Here is a 23,446-nt window from a genome sequence, read left to right as displayed (position 1 = left end):
TAACGAAATCCTCAAGGGAAGGGATGGAAAAGAAGGCAAACCTGTCATCATGAGCTGAGGAGTTTTAAGTCTTGGCCATGAATTCTGGAACAAATTCAAGCGCTACTACCTTCTAACCCCTGGTATGTTAAAAAAAACTAGGACATGGAGTTCGCCCACTCTCTACGAAGAAGCCAAGGCTAGAAGGAAAACCATCTTGAGGGTCAAGTTCCTGTATGATGACCGATGCAGTGGTTCTTATTGGGCTCTAGTGAGACTACTTAGCACCAGAGTCAGATCCCAAGTAGGAGGTTTCAGTTCTCTATGAGAACAAGACTGTTCAAAACTTTTGAGCAGCATAGAGATTTCCCAAGATGAAGTTAGGTCCACGTCTTTCAAACGAAGAACCAATCCCACGGCAACCCTGTAGCCCTTAATAGTAGAAACAGAAAGGTGTTTTTCTGTTCTGAGGAACATCAGAAAATCAGCTGTCTGCTGAATAGAGGTTCTGAATGGAGAGAAACCCCGTCGACGACACCAATCACAGTAGACGGCCCATTTCCCATTGACATATGGTTGAAGATCTTCTGAGGTAACCAGGCATCTGTGTCGCTGCTCTGACAGAAAAACCTTTTGCTCGCAGGAGACACTGGATAGTCTCCAACCGTGAAGAGATAGAGATGTTACCGAGTGATGGTATCACTCTACATGAGGTTGACAGAGAAGATTGTACCAAGGGAGTATTTCTCTCAGAACCGCTAAGAGCAGAGTTAGAAGATCCGCAAACCAATCTGCTTGAGGCCATAAAGGAGCTACAAGGGTCATCCTAAGATTCTGGGAAATCATCACTCTGTTCATGACATGACAGACAAGGCAAAAGGGGGGAAAGGTAAAGACGTCCAGGCTGTCCCAAGGATGTTGAAGGGCACCCTCTGCCACAGCGAAGAGATCTGGAACTACTGAACAACAGACCGCTAGCTTCCTGTTGAACCTTGTCACAAAGAGGACTATCATTGGTCTCCCCTACATACGAAAAAGCCTGTCTGCCCCCTCCTGATGCAGAGACCACTCTTTCCCTAGAACCTGTCCCCGATGACTTAGCTTGTCAGCCACTACATTCCTCTTGCCTGGAATGTACCTGGCCATGAGGTCCACCGAGTTGTTGATAGCCCACTGGTGTAACTGGACTGTTATCAAGTGAAGTTGGCATGAGCCTAGCCCCCCGTTTGTTCCCATAAGCTACCACTGTAGTGTTGTCTGACATCAGAACAACGGAGCACCCCTTCACCATTTCTTGAAACTCCTTAAATGCTAGGAAGGCTGCTTTCAACTCTAGCACGTTAATGTGAAGTTTCCTGTCCTGAGTACTCCACACACCTGAAGTCAGGAGATCTTCTAGATGTGCTCCCCAACCTTCAGAAGAAGCGTCCGAGAACAGGAGGAGCTCCCGAGGGGGCGAATGAAGAGGCACTCCCACTTTCAGGTTTTCATCGCCCAACCACCACAGAAGGTCGTTCTTACCTTTGTCGACAGAGGGACCTGTAGCTGGGGAGAGTCCCTTGAAGGAGACCAAAATTCCTTCAGCCTCCATTGCAGGGAACGAAGATGAAGACAGCCGTGCGGAACCAGGTTCTCTAGTGTCTGATCCGATGGGATGACTCTCGAAGAGGCAGTGTCTATATCATTCCCAGGTCAAGCATTCTTTAACTGGGTTGAAGATTGGACTTTTCCAAATTTACCACGATGCCTAAGCTGCGACAAAATTGGAGATGATCATCCCAGTCTTGAATTATCTCTTCCTGAGAACTTGCCAAGACCAGCCAGTTGTCGAGATATCTTAGGAGCCGAATTCCCTGAGCATGAGTCCACATCAGCACTAGGGTGAAAACTCTTGTGAACACCTGGGGAGCTGCTGTCAGATGGAAGCAAAGGACTTTGAAGTGGAACACCAGTTCTACATGACTGAAACAAAGGAACTTCCTAGAGGAAGGATGCATAGGGATCTGGAAGTAAGCATCCTTCAAACCTATGGTCAGCATGTAGTCGTTGTCTCTGACGGCTACCAAGAATGTTCGAGGAGTCTCCATCTTGAACCTCATCTTTCTGATAAAGAGGTTCAACACTGATAGGCCTATCACCGGTTTCCAATCACCAGTTGCCTTGGGGACTAGGAAGACTTGGCTGTAGAACCCTCGGGAAGGACACTTTACTTGCTCTACAGTTACCTTCTCCATCATTTTCCTCACTTCTTCTTGGAGAGCTAGGTGTTTCGGAGAGCCTTGGGCATAAGTGAGGTGAGGGAGAGGATGATCAGAGAGCGAGGGAGCGAAATTGAAAGGCAGTAGACCCCCTACCCACTCAGTAATTCTGCCACGTAGCCCAATGGCTCGCCAGGCGTCCCCCCCACTGGTGCACAGAGTGGGGAGGGGCGCCCACTCTATCATCTACCTCCCCCCATTTCCCCTTCCTGGCCTGGAAGAGCGTGCCTGAAAGGGACATTGTTGGGAAGGCTTCTTTGGTGACGAAGCAGGTTGAGAAGTCTTGATCGTTGAAGGAGGTCTTATAGGCTTCTTAGGAGGAGGCTGCAGATTCTGCCTTGGAACATTCAGACAAGAAGGAGCTGCTGCTTTACTCATTGCTTGCTGGATGAGACGATCATTATTGTTGGCTCGATGCCTGTCGACTGCTGCATCCAATTGATCCCCAGGGAAAAGCAGCCAGGAGTCCAGAATATCGCCATTCCTCGAGAATAACAAGAAATCCACATCGACATACCGAGACACTTTGGAGAGGACTGCATCTCTCCTCATCAGCAGGATATTAGCCCACAAGTTAGCAGTCAGATGGGTAAGGTAGGAAATAGTCTTAGCACCAGATTGCAACAATCTGATGTAAGCTGAACTCCTTGACAAAGGAGAAGAAGAAATCTTGGCAACAGCTGAAGACCACAAATCCAGCCAAGAAACAGTTTGGAAGGCAGAAGAGGCAGTCAACTCCAAAGCAGCAGCTTCTTGAGAGGAAAGAGAAGAACCTTCTGCTATGACCCGATCCAGGGTCAAACCCAGCTTCAGACGGACAACATCGGAGTTGACCTGTCTATTCAGAAGAAGCAAGAGAGGAGTTATCCTGGCCAGCTAATCTCCTCACAATGAGATCTCTGTGCGCCAAGCACACGTATACAAGAAACACAGCAAGATATCACACATCCTTTGCACATATATTCGTGTTCATATTGTTGTTATGTTAAAGGTATCATTCTTAGCGCAAGCATTACAATGTCAGCATTCCAACTACTGTATATGCATCATAACTTCGTTCATATTTTGCATACTGATTTATGCATGTCTTTCCATCCTCCAAAAAACACAGTTGGTTGTACTCTGACCTCTGTTTTGTTCGCCTCATGTCAGCCACTACATTTCTGTTCGCAAGAGCTACTGACCTGACTGTTTATTATTTGAATAAATCAGTAAGTTTATAGATGCAGCCTCTTACTCATGCCTTCGCTACAATGCATTCACGGAAGTTGGGGAATAATAATGTGAACAATGTTATGCTCATATTTTGCCCAGCTCAACACACTTCCTTTAATCACTGGTAAAAGCCCCTTCTTTCTTTAATAATTTACAGAGAAGTAATATCATACTGCAGTCCCATAACTTTTGATTACTCAAATTTTTAGACTGCCTACAGTAACATAAAATGATCATTAAGGATAGTCCAATAAGTAGTGAGAACTTACTCACCATTTTGTGGAAATATGATTGAGGATAAAACTTTCAAAATGTCCTGAATGAGTCACTCCAAGAAACTATAAGTCACCCTGAACTTTTTGAATACATCATTGGCTATCATACAGTACTGTACTTCAATTTACAATATGTTGGAAACTAATAAAATAAGCTTTTTACCAAGTTTTTGAATTTTCACTATAGAAATTTGCTTCAACATAACGATGTACCAGTAACACTAGGCATTATATTATTCCATAGATTGTAAGTTAAAGAATGCATTTAAATATGTTGCTAGCACGGAAAGACAGAGAAACAGATACTCTATAGTACAGTTAAAAATAACTTCTAGAAATAAATATCTCATTTTAATTTCAGTGGGGAGACCTCCTTCTGAGAAACAAAGGCTCAACCTTAATCTTAAGTGAACTTCAAAAAATTTCCTGAAATGATACAGATGTACAATACTTTACTAGGAGCAATAGATCATTCCTAAATTGGAAAATAAGCATGAAAAAAGAATTTAAAATCTGAAATACAATTTTGATGATTTCTGACAACATGCCATCTCTTCTGTTGTCTTGTTTAGCTAACTGCAGCATCTCATCTTCTCCAAAAAAGGCCCCATTTCCCCAGAAGCCTATAGTTATCTCTCTTGATTGTCTTAAGTGTTTTACACCAGCTTTTCCTTTAAGGGGTTATACCTGAAATAAGTTTTTTCCACTATTCTCTCACCTGTGCTTTTTCTCTCCAAACTTCCATCAAGTATAAGTCTTCATCTCATTTCTCCATAATTTCCTGAGCATTTCAACAAGTTTGTGTCCCACTACTGCCATATCTACTGCTTTTCTGACTAACTGTTCCTCATCCCTCCTCATCACCGCATATAGTAACCATCTCAGTCTGTTTTCCAGTCTCTTGACACCACATTTTTTTACCAATTCCAGACTCATAACACAATCTCCCCACCGTATTCTGATCATGAATCTTAGCAATTCTAGGTCACACCATTTCAAGTCCAGCTCCATATTCTTGTCAATGCCCATGTTTTTCCTGCATACGGTACTATAGACATTATGCGCCCACTGTAAATCTTTGTTCTCTCTATTAATAGGACATTTTCATTCTTCAGTAGCTTAGTTCTCTCTCCATTCATCTATGCCATAGCTACTCTCTTCTGCTCTTTCGACTCCTGCTTCACACCCCAATGTGCCTCCAAGGTAACAACAATGCTCTACTTCTTCTAAGAACTCCCCATATATCACAAAAGAGTCCTCAACACCCCAATATTTCTCATCTGCTCTTGTAATAAATTTCATGAACTGAAAATCTCTCCTCCAAATGCATTTTGTAATCCTGAATACCTCTTGTGACACCATCTGTTACATTCGGCACACAGTACAGGAATCACCCACCACAACTTTACAACAATAACCCCATGACCATTTCACTTATTGCATTTTTTCCTCGCTTCCTTTCCAGTTTCCATGAGCTTTGTTTTGCTCACATTTCTATATCCAAAAATTTAATCACTTGGTGCTAGCCATGAGCCCCTTAACCTTTACTAAATCTTTCTAACAAATCTACCCAACTCTTTGCATAGTCCTCAAAACAAACAGACACAATCAAACAAATAGAACAAACAGCAAAACAAACTAAAAAATATCCTAATTCTCTAATAGACCTTCATCTTCAAGTTTTACCTTAACCTTGACTTCATTTTGAACACCCTCATCATCAATGAATTCTGCATGTAGAATGTGAGGCAATCCTTGTAAAATTAAAAAGTTAAGGCCAAGGTTAAATTCTTGTTTGACTTTTGGCATCTGAGCAAGATCCTGACAATGACCACACTCCAAATCAGCTTTATTTGAGGAGCTTGCACGCCAACTATGAAGTCTGTCATGTAATTCAAGAGTAACAGCCAAAGTTAAGTACATACTCAATATTTGACAGCTAACTGTAAATGTGACCTTGACTTCACAGCACATCAGCTTTATTACTGGAATATGGTTGCCATATCTCTGAGGAATATTTCATAACTGTAGTTCATAAGTTATAGCTAAGCTTAAATTCCTACTTAACCTTGGAATTCTAACCCTGCACACTAGTATCAACAATGGATTATGCATGCCATATAGAAAATCTTTGTCTTGTATGGTTCAAAATCTATGACCAAAGTTAAAGCCTAACATGACTTCTGATCCACATGTATGACCTTAGCCTGACTTTGCACAGAGCCATCATGAGCGGATTATGCATACCAAATATGAAGTACCTACCTTATATAGTTGAAAAGTTACTGCCAGGCTTAATTTCCCATTTGATCTTGGACCACAATGAAAGGGCAAAGGTTACATTCTTATCTATCCCAAAATTTAAATAACTTCTTGCTAGTCACAGGGCCCTCCTTTGATGATTTTTTTATTAGAAATCCATCCGTAACTTTCAGAGTAATCGTGTTAACAAAACAAATAATAATAGACAAAGAGTAAAAAAAATCAGACCAAAATCACAGCCACCTTGTCAGGGGCAATTATGAGTTTGCACAATTTAAAAATACTGTAGTGCTAAACATTTCAGGATTGCAATTACAAAATAAAGAACTCCTAATATATTTTACACGTTGAAATGAGACAAAAGGAAGCCCTGACACCCGGACTGAGCTGACAATGAAGATCTCTACAAGTTATCCTTGATAAAGTATTTTCAAGCAGTGGCAGGAAGAATGAGGTACAGTTTTCATATCAAGCAAACCATACTTCTAACCCATGAAATAGCAGCTGTTTAAAAAAGGAGCGTAAACATTTTGAAATACATTCTGTTCTCTGCAAGTCCCCTGTCAAGAGGGACAACTGAAAATAGTATTTGGACTAACCTGATACTCCTTGCCTTCCACCTCATACTTGTGGTAGGTTAAAAAGTGACCATGTATTATTCTATTTTGTAAATTAAACCAGTAAAAATATCAAAATTACATAAACATACTTGAAATATACCAGCCTTATCTCATGTCTGAGAGTTTTCAATCCACACCGGCAAGAAGTAATTTAGACACATTTTCTACATAATGGCAGTTAGCCAACAGTGGTGGGTCATATCCACCCAAGGTTAACATGGGTATGGTGTTAGCAACCTAATGCCAAAATATTTGCTAGGAGCCAAAAATAGAACACTGCAAGAACCTTTTCTACAAAGAAAAGAGTGTACAGGTAGGGATAAAAATATTTATACATTAGCAATGTAAAGTAGTATTTTTCTCCACAATATGCCATTTTCCCTTACACAGAGTGGCTCCAAAAGAATGAAAAAGCTGCAGTCACTGCCACTTTTATCTTTAAACTGCTGCATCAAGAATGAACACGTGCAGAAACCTTCCACATTAGCATATTCAAACCACAAAAAAGGGCTTATCTTCAATGTACTAAACCCCCTACACACATACTACTCCTATCATCTCTTTTCTTAAACACACACTTGCAAAGCACTCCTATTCCAACACCTCCTCTAATCTATCTATCCAGCACTTTCTAGTTCTGTCTTCCTTATCATCCTCCCTTCTCTACTCATGACCCAACCTCCTCAACGCACTGATCACGCTTTTCACCCATGGTACCCCTCTTACCCAATTATGTTATTACCTCCACATTTCTCTGTCCTTCAAGCTTTCTTTTCCCATATATATTAGGCAAGCAATTCATTCAGCACTTTTAAGTTTTTTCAGTTGCATTTAAGAGCCACAATTCACTTTCATAAAAGAGAGATTCCTCATAAATCCTTTCACACACACACACACACACTCCAACTCTGGCTTCTATTGACGCTCCTCTTCTTTTCCTTAGGCTTCGCTCCCCTTCTTGCTTCACAAATCCTTATGAATTACCACTTCTTTCATCCTACCACAACTGGTTAGAGTTACTCTCAGAAATACCTAGACAAGTCAGCCTTTCTCATTCCTTCACTATCCACATTCCTAGTTTCTTCTCATTCCTTCACTATCCACTTATCCTGATTACAATTCTGTTGCTCACATTCACTTTCAGCTTTCTTCTCTTGTGTGTCCACTCCCTTCTGCTGTTCACAATCTATGCTACAGTACTGCTACTTCTTTCACAAGCATCAGCCATTGTCCATCCATGGCTCCCTTATCCCATACTTAATATCCTCTCCTTAACTTCTTCAGCCATTCCATACATGGAAAATGAATGGCCATCCTGACATAACATAATCTACTGTTAGATCCACTCTGTCACCGAAACAGTCACTCCCCAATATACCTATTTCAAAACACGTTTTACATTCAACATAAAAATTACAATCAATCTCCCCAAGTTACATTTATATTATAAATCAACATCTGAGACGTTGCCTCTCTACATAATTTTTTCCATTTACTACCATATGTGTAACACAACTGCTTCATAAAAAAAGCTGCATCTTACCTCTTTTTCTTGTCTAAACTCACACTGGTCTTCCCTGCAAATACTTCTGCTTTCTATCTTACTCTCTCAAGTACCTACCACACACTTTCCACTAGCTTAAAAAGTAATATTACCTCTATCACCTTTACTCTTATACAAAGGAACAATTACTCTTTTCACCCTATTCCTACAGAGATATTCCCTTATCCAGTTAATACTTACATCCTTGTCAGGCAACCAATCATACTCTTAATAACATACCACAGCATCTCTACTGTGATCCCATCAAATTCTGGTGCCTTTCTGTGCTTCAGCAAATTAATAATCCTGAAGTCATCTTTGAAAATAATTCTCAAATTTACCCTAAATCCTTCCACTATTACATGAATCAGATCTAAGTCTCTTCTAACTTCTAAAATTATACAATCATTTACAGAATTCAGAGTTGTTGTAGGTGGATAAACAGCTAATCCTCACTTGGTAATCACTGTTGGTACCTAAACAGTAGTTCTAACAGTGTGACAATGGAAAATGACATCAGATACTTCAGGGCCCAGAGTTATGTAGAGAAGTGAAAAGTTGAAAAAGTATGCATTAGTTACAAGTATACTTTAATGTGTGTGTGTGTGTGTATGTATACATGCAAAGATATTATCGAGAACATTAAAATAATAAAAACGCACCAGGAGGAGAGAAGGAATTCTCACGATGATTGTTTTCACGAGATTCTGCTGAACTGCTTCGATAGTCAGTATTATCAGAAGAGTGAAGTGTGTGCTGCAGGAGCAGATCTTCTCGCAGCTGATTCAGATGCTGCTGCTGACAGTTGAGAGTATGCAGACACTGGAATGCTACCTGATAAAAAAAAACATACACACATTACTGTTACTGCAGCAGCTTCCACACAAAAAGAAAGCCGATTTTTTCTTATTACCTAGCAACTTAAAGCACATTGGTTAATTAGCCCCATAACCTAAAACTTTCACAAAATAATGCTTCATTTGCAAAGTGAGTGGAAAAAGGTTTACTGTGCATTACTGCCTTTTTCCTGCACTGCATTTCCACTCACTGCTTACAGTATAATAAAATAATGATCAAACTCCTTGACATAACTTATAATAAAATAATGATCAAACTCCTTGACAGAACTAAGAGTTACAGTAAGATAAGAATAATACAGATGATAGGTATAAAACACATTATTCATGCTTCCATGAATCAATCCAAGATTTAGACCTAAAAAGTATCAGGTCAACAACACAACTCTTTCCTCTCTTTGGAAACAGATAATTCTACATTTGTCTCACATAACAAGGAAATAGTTTCCAAATTTTATTAATAATATAGCATACCAGTAATTCAGTTTTAACCAGCACCATGTAAAAAAGACTGATCATGTACTAAATGACTGAAGAAAATTTTTATCTGCAAAACCTAGAGCAGAAATTCCATTCCCAGATGTCTTAATGTTATTTCTCTCACAACTGCTTGACCTTCTGTCCTTGAATACATGGAGACATGATTGCCCTATGCCTTGCCTCCTTTCTCAAGCAGGTAATTGCATCTAGAATATCATACCCAAATCAGACCTTGACTTACTCAAGGTACTCTCCTGCTTTCTCTTAATTCTCGACAACTTCAATAGACAAATAAATCCCATCGTATCAGAGCTTCTGGCTTGATATGCTTCCACACAAACTGTCAGACTATTTCCAAGGACAATGAGAATACTTTAAATGGGTTTAAATATTCATCTCACTCTAACTAACAGGGTTAAATACATAAGAGGAAAAGGGGAGCTCACTACACTTGTTGCCTTAGTCTTTATAAAAAATGACTTGGAAAAGAAAACCTGATGTCGACAAAATCTCAAAACTCAACTTTACAATGTCTCAGCATTTTTTACAATTTTGAATATTCAGCTTGTTAGAATCTGATGGCATCAGATTATATACTCCAAAGCATTAAGTTTAAAAGTTACGGAAAAAGAAGAAAACTATATTTTCTAAATATGCAGGGCATTTAACCAGTAAAACAGAAATTAAAAAGTTCATTATGCTTTCACCAGAAAGGGGAAACCAGTTTTTCTGTCATGTTATGCATGCTATCACAACACATCAATAGGAATGAATTTACTTCCAGCTTGCTTCTCCAAACATGGACATCTTGAAAAGAAATCAAAACCACTGACATAACTTACCCTAAGCAAATAGTCAGGGTTCAAGATCTATCAATAAAGACACCGAAGAGCATCCACGAAGTTACATGAAAAACAACGAAATGGTTTCATCACAAAATAAACTGGACATATGTCAAAAGGATTAAAGAAACCCAGAGATCATCTAAATGACATTGTACTTTTCCTTCTTACCTAACACTTTCAGATATTCCCTTACTAGTCTTCAATATTTAAGTACCCTTCAAGTTTCTGACAGCAACTTCAACTGGAATGAATCTTTGTTTTCTAGTAAAACTGGCCATACCTGACGAAAATTTGGGAATTCCACATTATAAACATAATGCTACCAAGATACAGCATGATAAATTTAATATTCAATAACCTTTAAAACCCCTTCTTGAAATCTATCATAAATAACCAAGTATTGCAAACTAAGCAATCTGCTACCATGGTGGCGATGGATTTATTTCAGTTCTAAATACAAAACCAGAATCAACAGGAATATGTACAATCACGTTATAAAATACTGCATCAGTTTCCTTAATGTTTCAGTCAAAAGGCACATGACAATATTTGGCAAGTAGTATCTGGCCACCATTCAGCAGGCAACACAGGAGCATACAATATTTTTCATTGCACAGATGATGTGTCATGGTGACAGACTGACAGTTTCTCAAGCGCTCAGTTATGGGTTGCCCTAGAGCAAGAAATAGGTAGACCCATACTGAAGTACTGTAAAAATTTTTTATTGCGACTAGTTCAGTAATAATGAACGACCAGTAGAGTTGCTTTGCTTTTAATTGTGTATATTTTATGTAATTATCTTTGTATTTGCCTTCTAGTCCTCTCTTGACTGTTCCTTTTACAGATTAAATGGTACTGTTCAATTTTAATTCTCAGTAGTTAGTTCTGACGTGTTTATTTGATTTGATTTGATTTCTATTCTAGAGAGTGTTTTTTAAAAATTGTACTTTATTTTTTAGATGCCTGATGATGGGGTATGTTACAGCATATATATACATATATATATATATGTGTGTGAGTGTGTATACATACATACATACATACATATATATATATATATATATATATATATATATATATATATATATATATATATATATATATATATATATATATATATATATATATATATATATAATATATATATATATATATATATATAATATATATATATATATATATATATATATATATATATATATATATATATATATATATATATATATATATATATATATATATATATATATATATATATATAAAAGCTCATAGGTCACAAACATTTTATGAAATACAATACACAGTAGATTTCTGATTAATAAGTGTGACTAAAGGCACTGTGAAGAACCTTGAGAGAATGTTTAGCTGGTGTCTGGTGCACATCCTGATTAGGGAAACTGTATACATGTCGAATGCATCAGATATTCTTGAGATGTGAGAACATCCCTGCCTAGCGACAAGACTTTGTGAGTTTGTTCGCCGGAAATGTCAGGGTTCTGGATAATTTGATCATGTGTGTGTTTTTTTTGGGCAGAGCCCTAGGGTGTGAAGGGATTAGTTATCAAACAAATTGTCATTCAAAGATCAACACCAAATATTAATAGAAGCCTTCGGTGAAAGCCCTGTGGTTTGACACCTGTCGATTAAGATTGTGAACATTGCTGTTTGGAGGTAGGGAACATTTTAGATTTTCCAAACTGTAGATTGTGATTTTCATTTAACATTATCTCACTTGTGTCTGACATTGTGTGTACTTTATAAGTAACATGGGAGGAATTCCCATATCTTTATTTTTATATATTTGTTTAACAAGGGTTTTTTAATTGACTTCTTCAGATATTTCACTGAGGAAGGGGTTAAGATGTACTCATTGGGAATATACTGGACTTTTGACTTATTTTGACCAATTGTGGGGAAATCATTTAGAGAGAATAATTAGTTGAATATGCTGGACCTTAATGTGTTTAATCATTTGGTGAACATTAGTATTCCATTTTATTTCACATTTTGTTTCTTGCAATCCAGTTGGGTTACATTATTGTCAAATAAATTATTTTGGGTAATGCTTGTTTCACTGTAGACCTGAGAGAGAGAGAGAGAGAGAGAGAGAGAGAGAGAGAGAGAGAGAGAGAGAGAGAGAGAGCCATTTTGAAATGGTCACTATCAAGCTACCAATTGATGGGACTTCTTGGCTATTAGCAAAGGTAAGCATTGGGATTTACTCTTGGTTGGTTAACACACACACATGTATATATATAATACATATATATATATATATATATATATATATATATATATATATATATATATATATATATATATATACAGTAAACACACCCACCATTCGCGTTCTCATGGTTCTGACGGACTCACGCATTCACGGGTTTCTCTGTGGAACATATCTAGCCATCATTCATGGAAATTTGCCCATTTAAGCCATTTTTCACAGAGAAATATTCACTAATTACTGTATTTTCATATAATTTTCATGAATAAATGCACTTTTTGTGATAAAACTATTAAAATACTCAGGTATAAGCATTTTTACAAGTTTTTTCTTGGTTTAAGCTATCAAAATGGGCAGTTCTAAGTGTTTTTAGAGGGTTTTAAGCATTAGAGCAAATTTGACCTATTGGGGGGTGTGTGGGACGCATCCCCAGCGAATACTGACAACACACTGTGTGTATATGTATATATATATATATATATATATATATATATATATATATATATATATATATATATACACACATGTGTATTATTTATATATATATATATATATATATATATATATATATATATGTGTATATATGTATATGCTGTAACATACCCCATCATCAAGCATCTAAAAAATAAATAAAATAAAATTTTTAAAAAACTCTCTGAAACAGAAATCAAATCAAATCAAATAAACATATCAGAACTAACCACCGAGAATTAATATTGAACAGTAGCCTACAGTTTAATCTGTAAAAGCAACAGTCAAGAGAGGAACAGAAGACAAATTCAAAGATAATTATACATAAAATATACACAGAATTAAAAGCAAAGCAACACAACTGACCATTCATTATTACTGAACTAGTCACAATAAAAAATGTTAACTTAAGTACAGGTCTAACTATTTCTTAAAATATATATACTGTATATATACATACACACACACACACATATATATATATATATATATATATATATATATATATATATATATATATATATATATATATATATATATATATATATATGTATATATATATATATATATATATATATATATATATATATATATATATATATATATATATATATATATATATATATATATATATATATATATATATATATATGCAAGAAACATTAATATATATATATACATATATACATATGTATATATATGTACATACATATTTTATGTATACATAAATGTATATACCATATTTTCCAGCATATAAGATGCACGCCTATTTTACAAGGATATTTCATGGATAAAAACAATTTTTTTATGTTTTATCATCCATTTATTGAAAGATATTTTAAAGTGATTTTGTAGGGAAAATGTATGATTCTAATTTAAATCTGATGTTATAACAGTGCCTTTTTTTCAGCCATGTGTTTGGACCCTGTATGAAATTTACCATAAATAAACAATGTTACTTTATGGGCAGACTGGCGTCATGTCGCGGAATACAATGGGAGCATAAGTGACCTGAGGTCGATAATAATTAACAATAAATACAGCGAACAAGTACACTTTACAATGTGAAAATAGATAGAATTAAAATTGAATACAATCTTGATGCCTGTGAAAGAAGAAATACAAGATACACAATTGACAACAGGTAAATAATTATATACTCAGTTTAAATGATTGAATTTGCATGACCTGGCACGTTAGGCGTGACTAATTGTAGAGGCAAAGAAAATGGGACGTCTCCACAGAAAACTTGCTCAGCAGAGACTTTACAAACAACGTGTTCAGCAGAGACTTCACAAATGACTTTACAGATGACTTTACAACATCCTTTTGAAATGCCCCCCACAGATGTATGGTAACGTCCTGATTAGTCGGCGTATCTGCTGGGGCTCTGAAGGGTGCCACGGCTGCGTGAGGACATTGGGGAACGCCCTGTGTGTGGGGGTGCCTGACTGCCAGGGTGTGGGGGCTTTTTGGGGCGGCCGTGCCCGCTTTTACGAGGGCCCGGCTGTGGCGAAGGCTGACCAGGCGGAGGGTGCGCATCGGTGATTCTGTGTCCTCCTCCAGGAGGGCAGGCTTGACCAGTGTACCGACACCTAATCGTTCCTCCCGTGAAGTGCGGTCTGGGGCGCCTTGTTGTTCGCTCAAACAAACTATACTACAACTAAGGTCCCCTGTAGGGCCTGGTCAGTGGCGGGGCGGACAGCGTCATCCCTGACGAAGATGTGGGTGGTGGAGGCCAGCCCTGGCGGCGTGAAGGTGGCCGACCTGTCGGTGTATGCCCGCTTGCAGGGGGCGAACTTGCTGACTATGTCGCGAAGCCTCTGGACTGATGGGTTGTGGCGATCCTCTGTCACAAGCTCGCCCGGGACCACGAGGGACTCGCTGTAGGTTTTCTCAGCTGCGGATGGGGCGCCGTCGGCCCTGGGGGCGGTTCTCAACCCGAGGACGACCCACGGCAGTTGGTACTTCCAGTCCTCGTTGGTGCAGCGGGCCATAAGGGACGCCTTCAGGGACCTGTGAAACCGCTTGACCAAGCCATTGGTCGCTGGGTTGTAGGCCATGGTGGTGTGATGCGCTGTCCCCAGCAGCCGAGCCAGGGCGGACCACAATTCGGACAGGAAAGCGGGGCCCCTGTCGGTTGTGATGTGGTCTGGGACATCGAAGTGGCTGATCTAACTGGAGAGCAGGGCCTCGGCACATGTGCTGGGGGTGGCTTCTTGCATTGGCGAGGCTTCGGGCCACCTCACTGAGCGGTCTACCACCGTCAGGAGATACCTGGACCCACCTGGTGGGCGAAGGGGCCCGACGACGTCGATGTGAACATGGCCGGCACACGCTTTCTTCAAAATAAACTGGACATATGTCAACTCACCTACCCCGGACTCGGTGTGACATCCCACCTTGCTGGTTTGGCACTGCAGGCACTGCCTCGCCCAGGTCCTCGCGTCTTTCTGCACTCCGTGCCAGACGAACTTACCTGAGAGCAGCTTGGCCATTGTCCTGCCAAAAGGGTGTGAGAGGCCGTGGATGACATCGAATACCTGGCGGCGGTGGGAGGCTGGCACCAGGGGGCGGGGCTGGCAGGTACTGACATCACAGAGGAGACTTGGGCCCCCGGGGGCGAGGGGCATGTCCCTCCACTTCAGGGACGTGATGGCGGTGAGGTAGGCTGGGGTCTCTGGGTCGGCGATCTGCTCCCTGACGAGGTCTTTGTAGTTGATCCCGAGCTGCACCGCGTTTAGCTCGACTCTGGAGAGGGCGTCCACCACAGGGTTCTTCCTGCTGGGGAGGTACTTGACGGAGCAGGTGAACTTCAGCGATGGCCGAGAGATACCTCTGCTGCCTGGAAGACCATGATGTCCCCTGCTTGGTGACAGTTTCTGTACCAGCGGCTGGTGGTCCGTGTAGATTGTGAAGGCGTGCCCTCCAGGAGGAACTGTGAAAATTTTTACTGCACTAGTACACTAATAATGCAGACCCTGTTGAAAGGTGCTGTAGCGGGCCTGTGCGGGGTTGAACTATCTTTGATGAAGAAGGCGATGGGCTGGGGACTGCCATTTTAAAGATGACCTGCTCCAGGACAGCACCACAGGCGGCGTTGCTGGTGTCCGTCGTCAGCTGTGATTTGCTTTGATTTCTGGTTCCAGGGCGGTTGCCTTAAAAGGGCGGCCTTCATCAGGGAGAAGGCTTGCTGCTGGCTGGGTCCCCACAACAAGGACTTTGGTTAGCCTTTCAGAGTTGCTGTCAGGGGGCCGTGGTGTGCATACGATCCCGGGATGAACCGCCTGTAGTAGTTCACCATCCCGAGGAACTCCTGGATTTTGAAATAGGTGGGGACGGGGAACCTGGTGATGGCTGCGACTTTGGATGTGAGCTGGCGGACACCATCCGGGGATACCTGGTGGCCCAGGAAGTCGGCTTTTGGATGCAGAAGGTGCACTTGTCGAATGCGTCAGATATTCTGAGGCCGTTCTCCTGCAGGCGCTGCAGGGCAGCTCAGATGTGTTTTCTGGTACTCCTTGTGGGACCTGGAAAATATAAGGATATCATCTGTGTGTTTTTTTACGCAGAAACAGGTCCCCAGGATGTTGTCCATGAGCCGCTGGAAAGTCGCCCCGGCATTCCTCAGGCCAAAGGTGGAGAAGGCAAACACATAGGACCCGAAAGGCGTGATGATGGCGGTCTTTGGTATGTCCTCTGGCGTGACTGGTACCTGAAAATAGGATTTCAAAAGATCCAACTTAGTGAATATTTTGGCCCTGTGAAAGGAAGCCATGAGGTCCTGTATGTTCGGCAGGGGGTAATGGTCAGGTTCCGTTGTGAGGTTAAGCCGCCTGTAGTCGCCGCAGGGTCTCCAGGAGCCGTCCGGTTTCTGCACCATGTGGAGGGGGAGGCCCACGGGCTAGAGGCCTTCTTGCAGATTCCCATCCGCTCCATTTCGGCGAATGCATTCTTAGCCTCCTGAAGGCGCCAGGGGAAGCCTCAGGAACCTCGCGTGTGCAGGGGGGCCCTTTGTTTTTATGTGATGGTAGATGCCATGTTTGGCTGGGGCCCCCGGGGACTTGGCGGAGCTCGGGCCTGAACATGTCCAGGAACTCCGTTTACAACTGTGAGTACTGGTGGGGGGTGGCGGAGCAGGTGGTGGGCGCCTTGGGTCCCGTTGCCAAGGAGGGACTGGCAGGAGTCGGTGTCGAGGAGGTGCTTCCGACCAACGTTGACTGCCAGCCCAAAGTGGGCAAGGAAATCTGCACCCAGGAGCGGGGTTCTAACGTCCGCGACGACGAAGTCCTAGGAATATCTCCAGCTGTCAGGGAGGCAGCCGGGTCCAGTTCTCACTTGAGGTCCTCTCTGGATGCCGGGAAGATTGATCTAACGGCCCCCGTGTCGACCAGCTTCATCCTGCCGGAGACAGTGTCGCGGACGTAGAAGCCTACTGGTTCTGGGCCCCTGGGTTCTTCTGCTGCCATGGCAGCCTGTCCTGCTGGCTGCCGCCTCCCCTGTTTTTTGAACGGGCGAATGAACAGGGCGGCAAGCAGTTCTGGGCATCCTTGCCAAACCGCCTGTGGTAGTGGCAAAGACTCGGGGAATTCCACCTGTTGTGGGCGCTGGGCACCTCCTGGTGACGATGTTGATCTCCTGCTCTGCGCCTTCCTCCTGCTAGATGGTGCTGACTGGTAGTGTGGGTGCTGGTATCCACTTCATTGCCTTCATGGAGTCCATCAGGTGCTGCGCTGTGCGGATCAGGACCTCGAGGGCATGGCGTAGTGCTCAAGGATTTGTGTGCAGACCTCCAGGAGGAGCTGACGAAGGAGGAGCTCCCGCGACAGGCTTATTTCCTGTTGTTTTCTGCTGCCGTCGGTGTCTGGGAGGGTGAGGAGGTCCTGAATCATGCCCCATGACTCCATGACGCTCTGATCCTGCCGCGGGCTGACGGCGAGGTTGGGGGCGCGGGCGGCCCGCTTGGCACCAGCAGGGAGCATGTCTTGAGGAGGGACTTCTTAAGGAGGTGGTAGGTGAGGGGGCGTTCGGCGGACACCCACGGGACGAGCTTCCTGCAGATCTCCTCCGGCAGGGCGTTGAGTAATGTGTCTGCCTGCAGCACCTAATCGTTGAGTTCCGCCAGCCTGAGCTGGCTCTTGACCCTGTACAGCCATGTTGATGGGTTCCCCTGCGTGAACGGCGGTAGTTTTATGGACAGGGCGGCCCTTGATTGTCCTGCCAGGCAGAGGAGAGTGTGGGGCGCGGGCAGGGGTGTGGAGGAGCATGAGAGCCTCGGCGCGGGGGCGGGCGCGGGTGATATGGGAGGGAGGTAAACATCTGAATCCGCGAGGTTAGCAGTTAACTGCACGAGGGAGGGGAGATCCACATCCATGCTTGCTCTTTGCCCTCTTAACTGGAATGGGGTACTTGCGTCAAAACGCACTTGGAGGTGAGCCGTGTGAGTCCGTTAATGACACTGGTGATTTTGCCGATGAGAGTCAGCACGCCCAAACGCTGGTTACAGCACCGTAATTAGTCCGCTAAGGGCGTAAGTTCCTGGAGCCAAGACTGAGTCGCCGTATGGGTCCGCTAATGGCTCCGGGAAAAAGAGTACTGCTGATTTATTCAAGATCCAGGTGGTTTATATAGTGGCAGACTGGTGTCGTGTCGTGGAATACAATGGAAGCATAAGTGACCTGAGGTCGATAATAATTGACAATAAATACAGCAAACAAGTACACTTTACAATGTGAAAACAGAACTAGAATTGAATACAATCTTGATGCCTGTGAAAGAAGAAATACAAGATACACAATTGACACCAGGTAAACAATTATATACACAGTTTAAATGATTGAATTTATATGACCTGGCACATTAGGCGTGACTAATTGTAGAGGCAAAGAAAATGGGGCGTCTCCACAGAAAACTTGCTCAGCAGAGACTTTACAAACAACGTTGCATCATATATATATATATATATATATATATATATATATATATATATATATATATATATATATATATATATATATATATATATATATATATATATATATATATATATATTACATATATATATATATATAAATATTAAATATATATATATATATACCATCCTATTACTGAAATATTAAACCCACTAGGTAAAGGCCATATGATAAAACTGTGAAACAATTCCAACTGGAATTTCCACAATCAACCCTCTATCAGGTACATTAACTGTAAGGTACTACCCATACAAATTCTTCCTAGTAAAAATTACCTGAGAACCCTACCAATTCTAAACATCTGAGGCAATTCTAAACATCTGAGAGGTAAAATATCTTGCAAAGTCATCAAAGTTTTACCCTGGTTAGCAAATACTGCTCAATTCTCAGCAAAATAGCAATTGATATACTGGCAATCGCTCCTACGATCATAACAACTACAATTACCAATGGTGCAGCCCTCTTATTCTAAAAGAGAACTGGAAAATCCAAACACATAAATTTGGAAGCAATATTAAACCCTTCCTAATCCTAACCTAAACCCTAACTGATTTACCCAAACCCGTAACAGATCAGACAGATTCCGCCCGATACCCTAATTGCCCCCCCAAAACAATCCTAAGTAACAAAACTTTATTCTGTAACTCTATACTCAAGGATATTGCGTCAGACGACTACTACACGTCATAATATTCTTACATAATAACACACGGGCCTAACCTCACTACGAAATTAGCCCATGTCACGACTCTCAAAGTCATGTGAATGAGAGACTTCGGCATAAAAAACAAAAGCAAGAATCTCTAAGATACCCGATCTCGAAACGGGAAAGAAAAAACAAGCAAAAAAAGAAATTCATATATCTATAAAACTCTATGGCATTTTGCACTTAATTTTAACTAAGTATTGCAACACAGACGAGCAAAAACTGAACTCAGACAATTAAAGATTTGTATAACTCTGCAGACTAACATCCTCCCCAGTTAAAAAAAACTACAAGTTACACCCATTTACAACCCATTAAAAAAAACAAAGAAAAAACTATCATAACCCCAGTACAACACAGGATTTAACCCATACGACACCCATTACATGTCCTTTTAATTTTAGATATATGTGTCAACCAACACACACCAGTGTTTTCATCTAGAACAACAAATCCATTCCCCTTTCTTACCCCTACAACACGGAAAGGACCTTCAAATTTAGGACATAGCTTATAGTTCAACTAATTCCTGACATTTATTTTCACAAAAACCCTATCTCCCACAGCAACTTTAACTCTATCTCTCTATCTGGTTTTGCATTGCTCCTATCTACCATGTCTCGCGTTTTCACTTCAAGATTCTTAGCAAGAACGCAGCATATCTAACTCTCTTTCACGGTGCCAACAAGCGCCCTGATTGTTTCATCACCCGATGGAATAGGCAACAAATCGAACACACCCTGCGCTGAGTAACCAAACAGCGCCTCATTGGGAGACATTCCAATGGTATCACTAACCATCGTATTTATACTATGTTGCACCTGTGGAATATATTGATCCCAATTTACATCATTTCCCCCAACCGTCATCCGAAGAGCTTCAATGACCTTCCTATTTGCTCGTTCACACAGGCCATTTGCTTCTGGTCTATAGGGAATAATAGTGACCTTCCAAATGCCCATTACATCTGCCAGGCACTCTATCGTCCTCTTCACGAATTCCCTACCATATCTGTAATCAGAACCTCCGGAATCCCATAATGGCAAATATACCCATTAAAGAATGCAACTGCCACCTCTTCCGCTGTTTTATGCCTGAACAGAATAATCTCTATGAACCTAGTTAATTCGTCAACAACCACCAACAGGTGCCTATCACCATAACTAGATTCACAGAAATTGTTCAAAAGGCCCATTTGTACTGGTGATGAGGGTCTGGTAGGAATCAGGAATGAACCCAATTTACAAGAAACAACCCTTGATGGCTTACACGCATTACAAACAGAACAACTTCTCACAATCTTCTACCGATGTGAGCATGTTTTTCCAAAAGAATTGTCCCCATCCACTCTGATCCGTTTTCTCAGTCCCCAAATGCGGACTGCCAGACCTACCGTGAACAATATCTAAGCACCGTAGGTACTAAACTCCTAGGAACAACTTTTTGTGTAGTATCACCCTTATCCTCACTATTCCTCAGTCTGTATCTAATTTCCATAACAAATTACCCTCTAATTCAAGCCCTGCAAAAAGCAGCTTATAACCCTTCCTGACTAATTCCCCTCTAAAGAAACACTTTTGCGTCTCCCAGAAACTCATCTTCATCTTGCTTTGCTTGTACTAAACTAATATCCCAGTCTATACTATCTCCCGATACATAACAAACATGAATACTGTCTGCATCAGGAAAACTTCTACTAAGGGCGTCTGCTACGACATTCTGTCTACCCTCTATGTACTTAAGCTTAGCATCAAAATCCCTGATTGTCAGATACCACCGAGCTCTTTTTGGGGAAAGATCCGGCTTATTAAAAAGATCCAACAATGGCTTATGATCCATCAGAACCTCTACTTGATTGCCCAAGATCAACATCTTAAAATGTATAAGGCTAGACACTATGGCAAAGGCCTCTTTGTCTACTTCCAACCATAACCGTTCATTACTACCTCATGTCTTAAACTTCCTACTGTAAAATGCAATCAGATGGAGTCTTCCATCGAACTTCTGCATAAGGCATGGCCCTATACCATCATAACTAGCGTCTGTTACCAAGGCATGCCCCAATACCACCATAACTAGCGTCTGTTACCAAGGCATGCCCCTATACCATCATAACTAGCATCTGTTACCAAGGCATGCCCCTATACCATCATAACTAGCGTCTGTTACCAAGGCATGCCCCTATACCATCATAACTAGTGTCTGTTACCAAGGCATGCCCCTATACCATCATAACTAGCATCTGTTACCAAGGCATGTCCCTATACCATCATACCTAGCGTCTGTTACCAACGTGAAAGGATGTTCCAAATCAGGAAACTTCAACACTAAGGCATCTTTAATCATCTGAAAAGCTATTTGCTGTCCATCTCCCCACACAAACTACACATCATCCCTCAGGACATCTGTCACGGGAGATGCCAGTGCAGAAAAGCCCATCACAAATCTACGGAAAAATCCAGCCATGCCTAAGAATGACCAAATCTGCTTTTTATTCTTGAGAATGGCAAAATCTACGATTGCCCTAACTTTATCATCATTTATTCTAACACCCTCTTTAGAAATGATATGACCTAAATATACTATCTGCCTCTTGAGAGAATTACACTTGGCTAATTTTATCTTCAACCCCACTAATCTAAGCCTCCTAAAAACCTCCCTAAGAACTTCTCATGTTCCTCTACTGAATCAGTGGCAACTAAGATGTCGTCCATGTATAGATATATGTACTTCCCTAACAAGCCATGCAAAACTGTATTCATTAGCCTAGTAAATGTCATCGGACTGCCTATTAAACCAAACGGCATTCGCGTGAACTCATAATGCCCCTTCGGCAAAGAGAAAGCCGTGTACTCTCGACTCTCCTCACTAAGAGGTACTTGCAAATGCCCTTGCATCAGATCAATTGAGGAGTAAATATTCTTGCCCTCAATCTCAATAAATAAATCTGGCAAATACACCACAGGGTAGCGGTCAGGAATGGTTTTCTCGTTCAACTTCCTAAAGTCTACACAAACTTGGACTAAACCATCCTTCTTAAGGACTGTCAACAACGGAAAATTAAAAGGTGATGAAAGGGGCCTAACAATGCCTTCTTCCTCCCACTTATTGACCTCTTGCTCTACCTGCTCTCTAATCTTAAAAAGGAATCCTACAAGAAGGAACAAAAATAGGCTTAGCTTTGTCCTCCAACTGAACCTTGTATTCTAACACATTGGTTAATCCTAACTTGTTCCCTTTGAGTGCGACTATGTCCGCAAACTCTGCCAGAACATCTCCTACACTGCCAGCATATTCTTCATAATCAGCACAGGCAAACTGATCCTTAAAAACCTGCCTTCTAGCCTGAAAATCTGCTCCTGAAAATCTACAAAACTCCCCAACAACAGCTACTGAATTATCTCCATCGACCCAGTCAAAAAGTCGATTGCATAAGTACCCTTCTGGTAACTGCGAACTGAATCACTAGAGTTTAGCAATTCCACCCAAGAGTCCCCTGAACTCGTCACCCTATTTATAGAACCTGTACACAAAACCCCCTTCAGCTTCTCCCTACATTCATCCACATACATCTGTCTGGATTTATGCACTCCTTTCACTCAAACTTTCACCATCACAACCACACCTGGACCATGCACCACATCATCCGTCAAAACCCCCTCATAACACCTGTTATCCCCCGACACATGCTCAGCTTCCACCCACAGATCTTCATGTACACCCGATCCATCATCAA

The 23,446-nt window shown here is 41.4% G+C and overlaps 1 protein-coding gene across 1 annotated transcript in view; it reads right to left on the bottom strand.

The window, feature by feature from the left end:
• Window positions 1-23,446, bottom strand: part of hiw (highwire) — a 1,788,684-nt gene that overhangs the window by 371,107 nt on the left and 1,394,131 nt on the right. Inside the window, 1 exon segment of the mRNA XM_067112237.1 lies at window positions 8,815-8,986. Coding sequence (XP_066968338.1) covers window positions 8,815-8,986 — 172 coding nt within the window.

This window comes from Macrobrachium rosenbergii, chromosome 2 (assembly GCF_040412425.1).
Source record: "Macrobrachium rosenbergii isolate ZJJX-2024 chromosome 2, ASM4041242v1, whole genome shotgun sequence".
Taxonomy (NCBI): domain Eukaryota; kingdom Metazoa; phylum Arthropoda; class Malacostraca; order Decapoda; family Palaemonidae; genus Macrobrachium; species Macrobrachium rosenbergii.
This window is presented reverse-complemented; position numbering and strand designations above follow the sequence as displayed.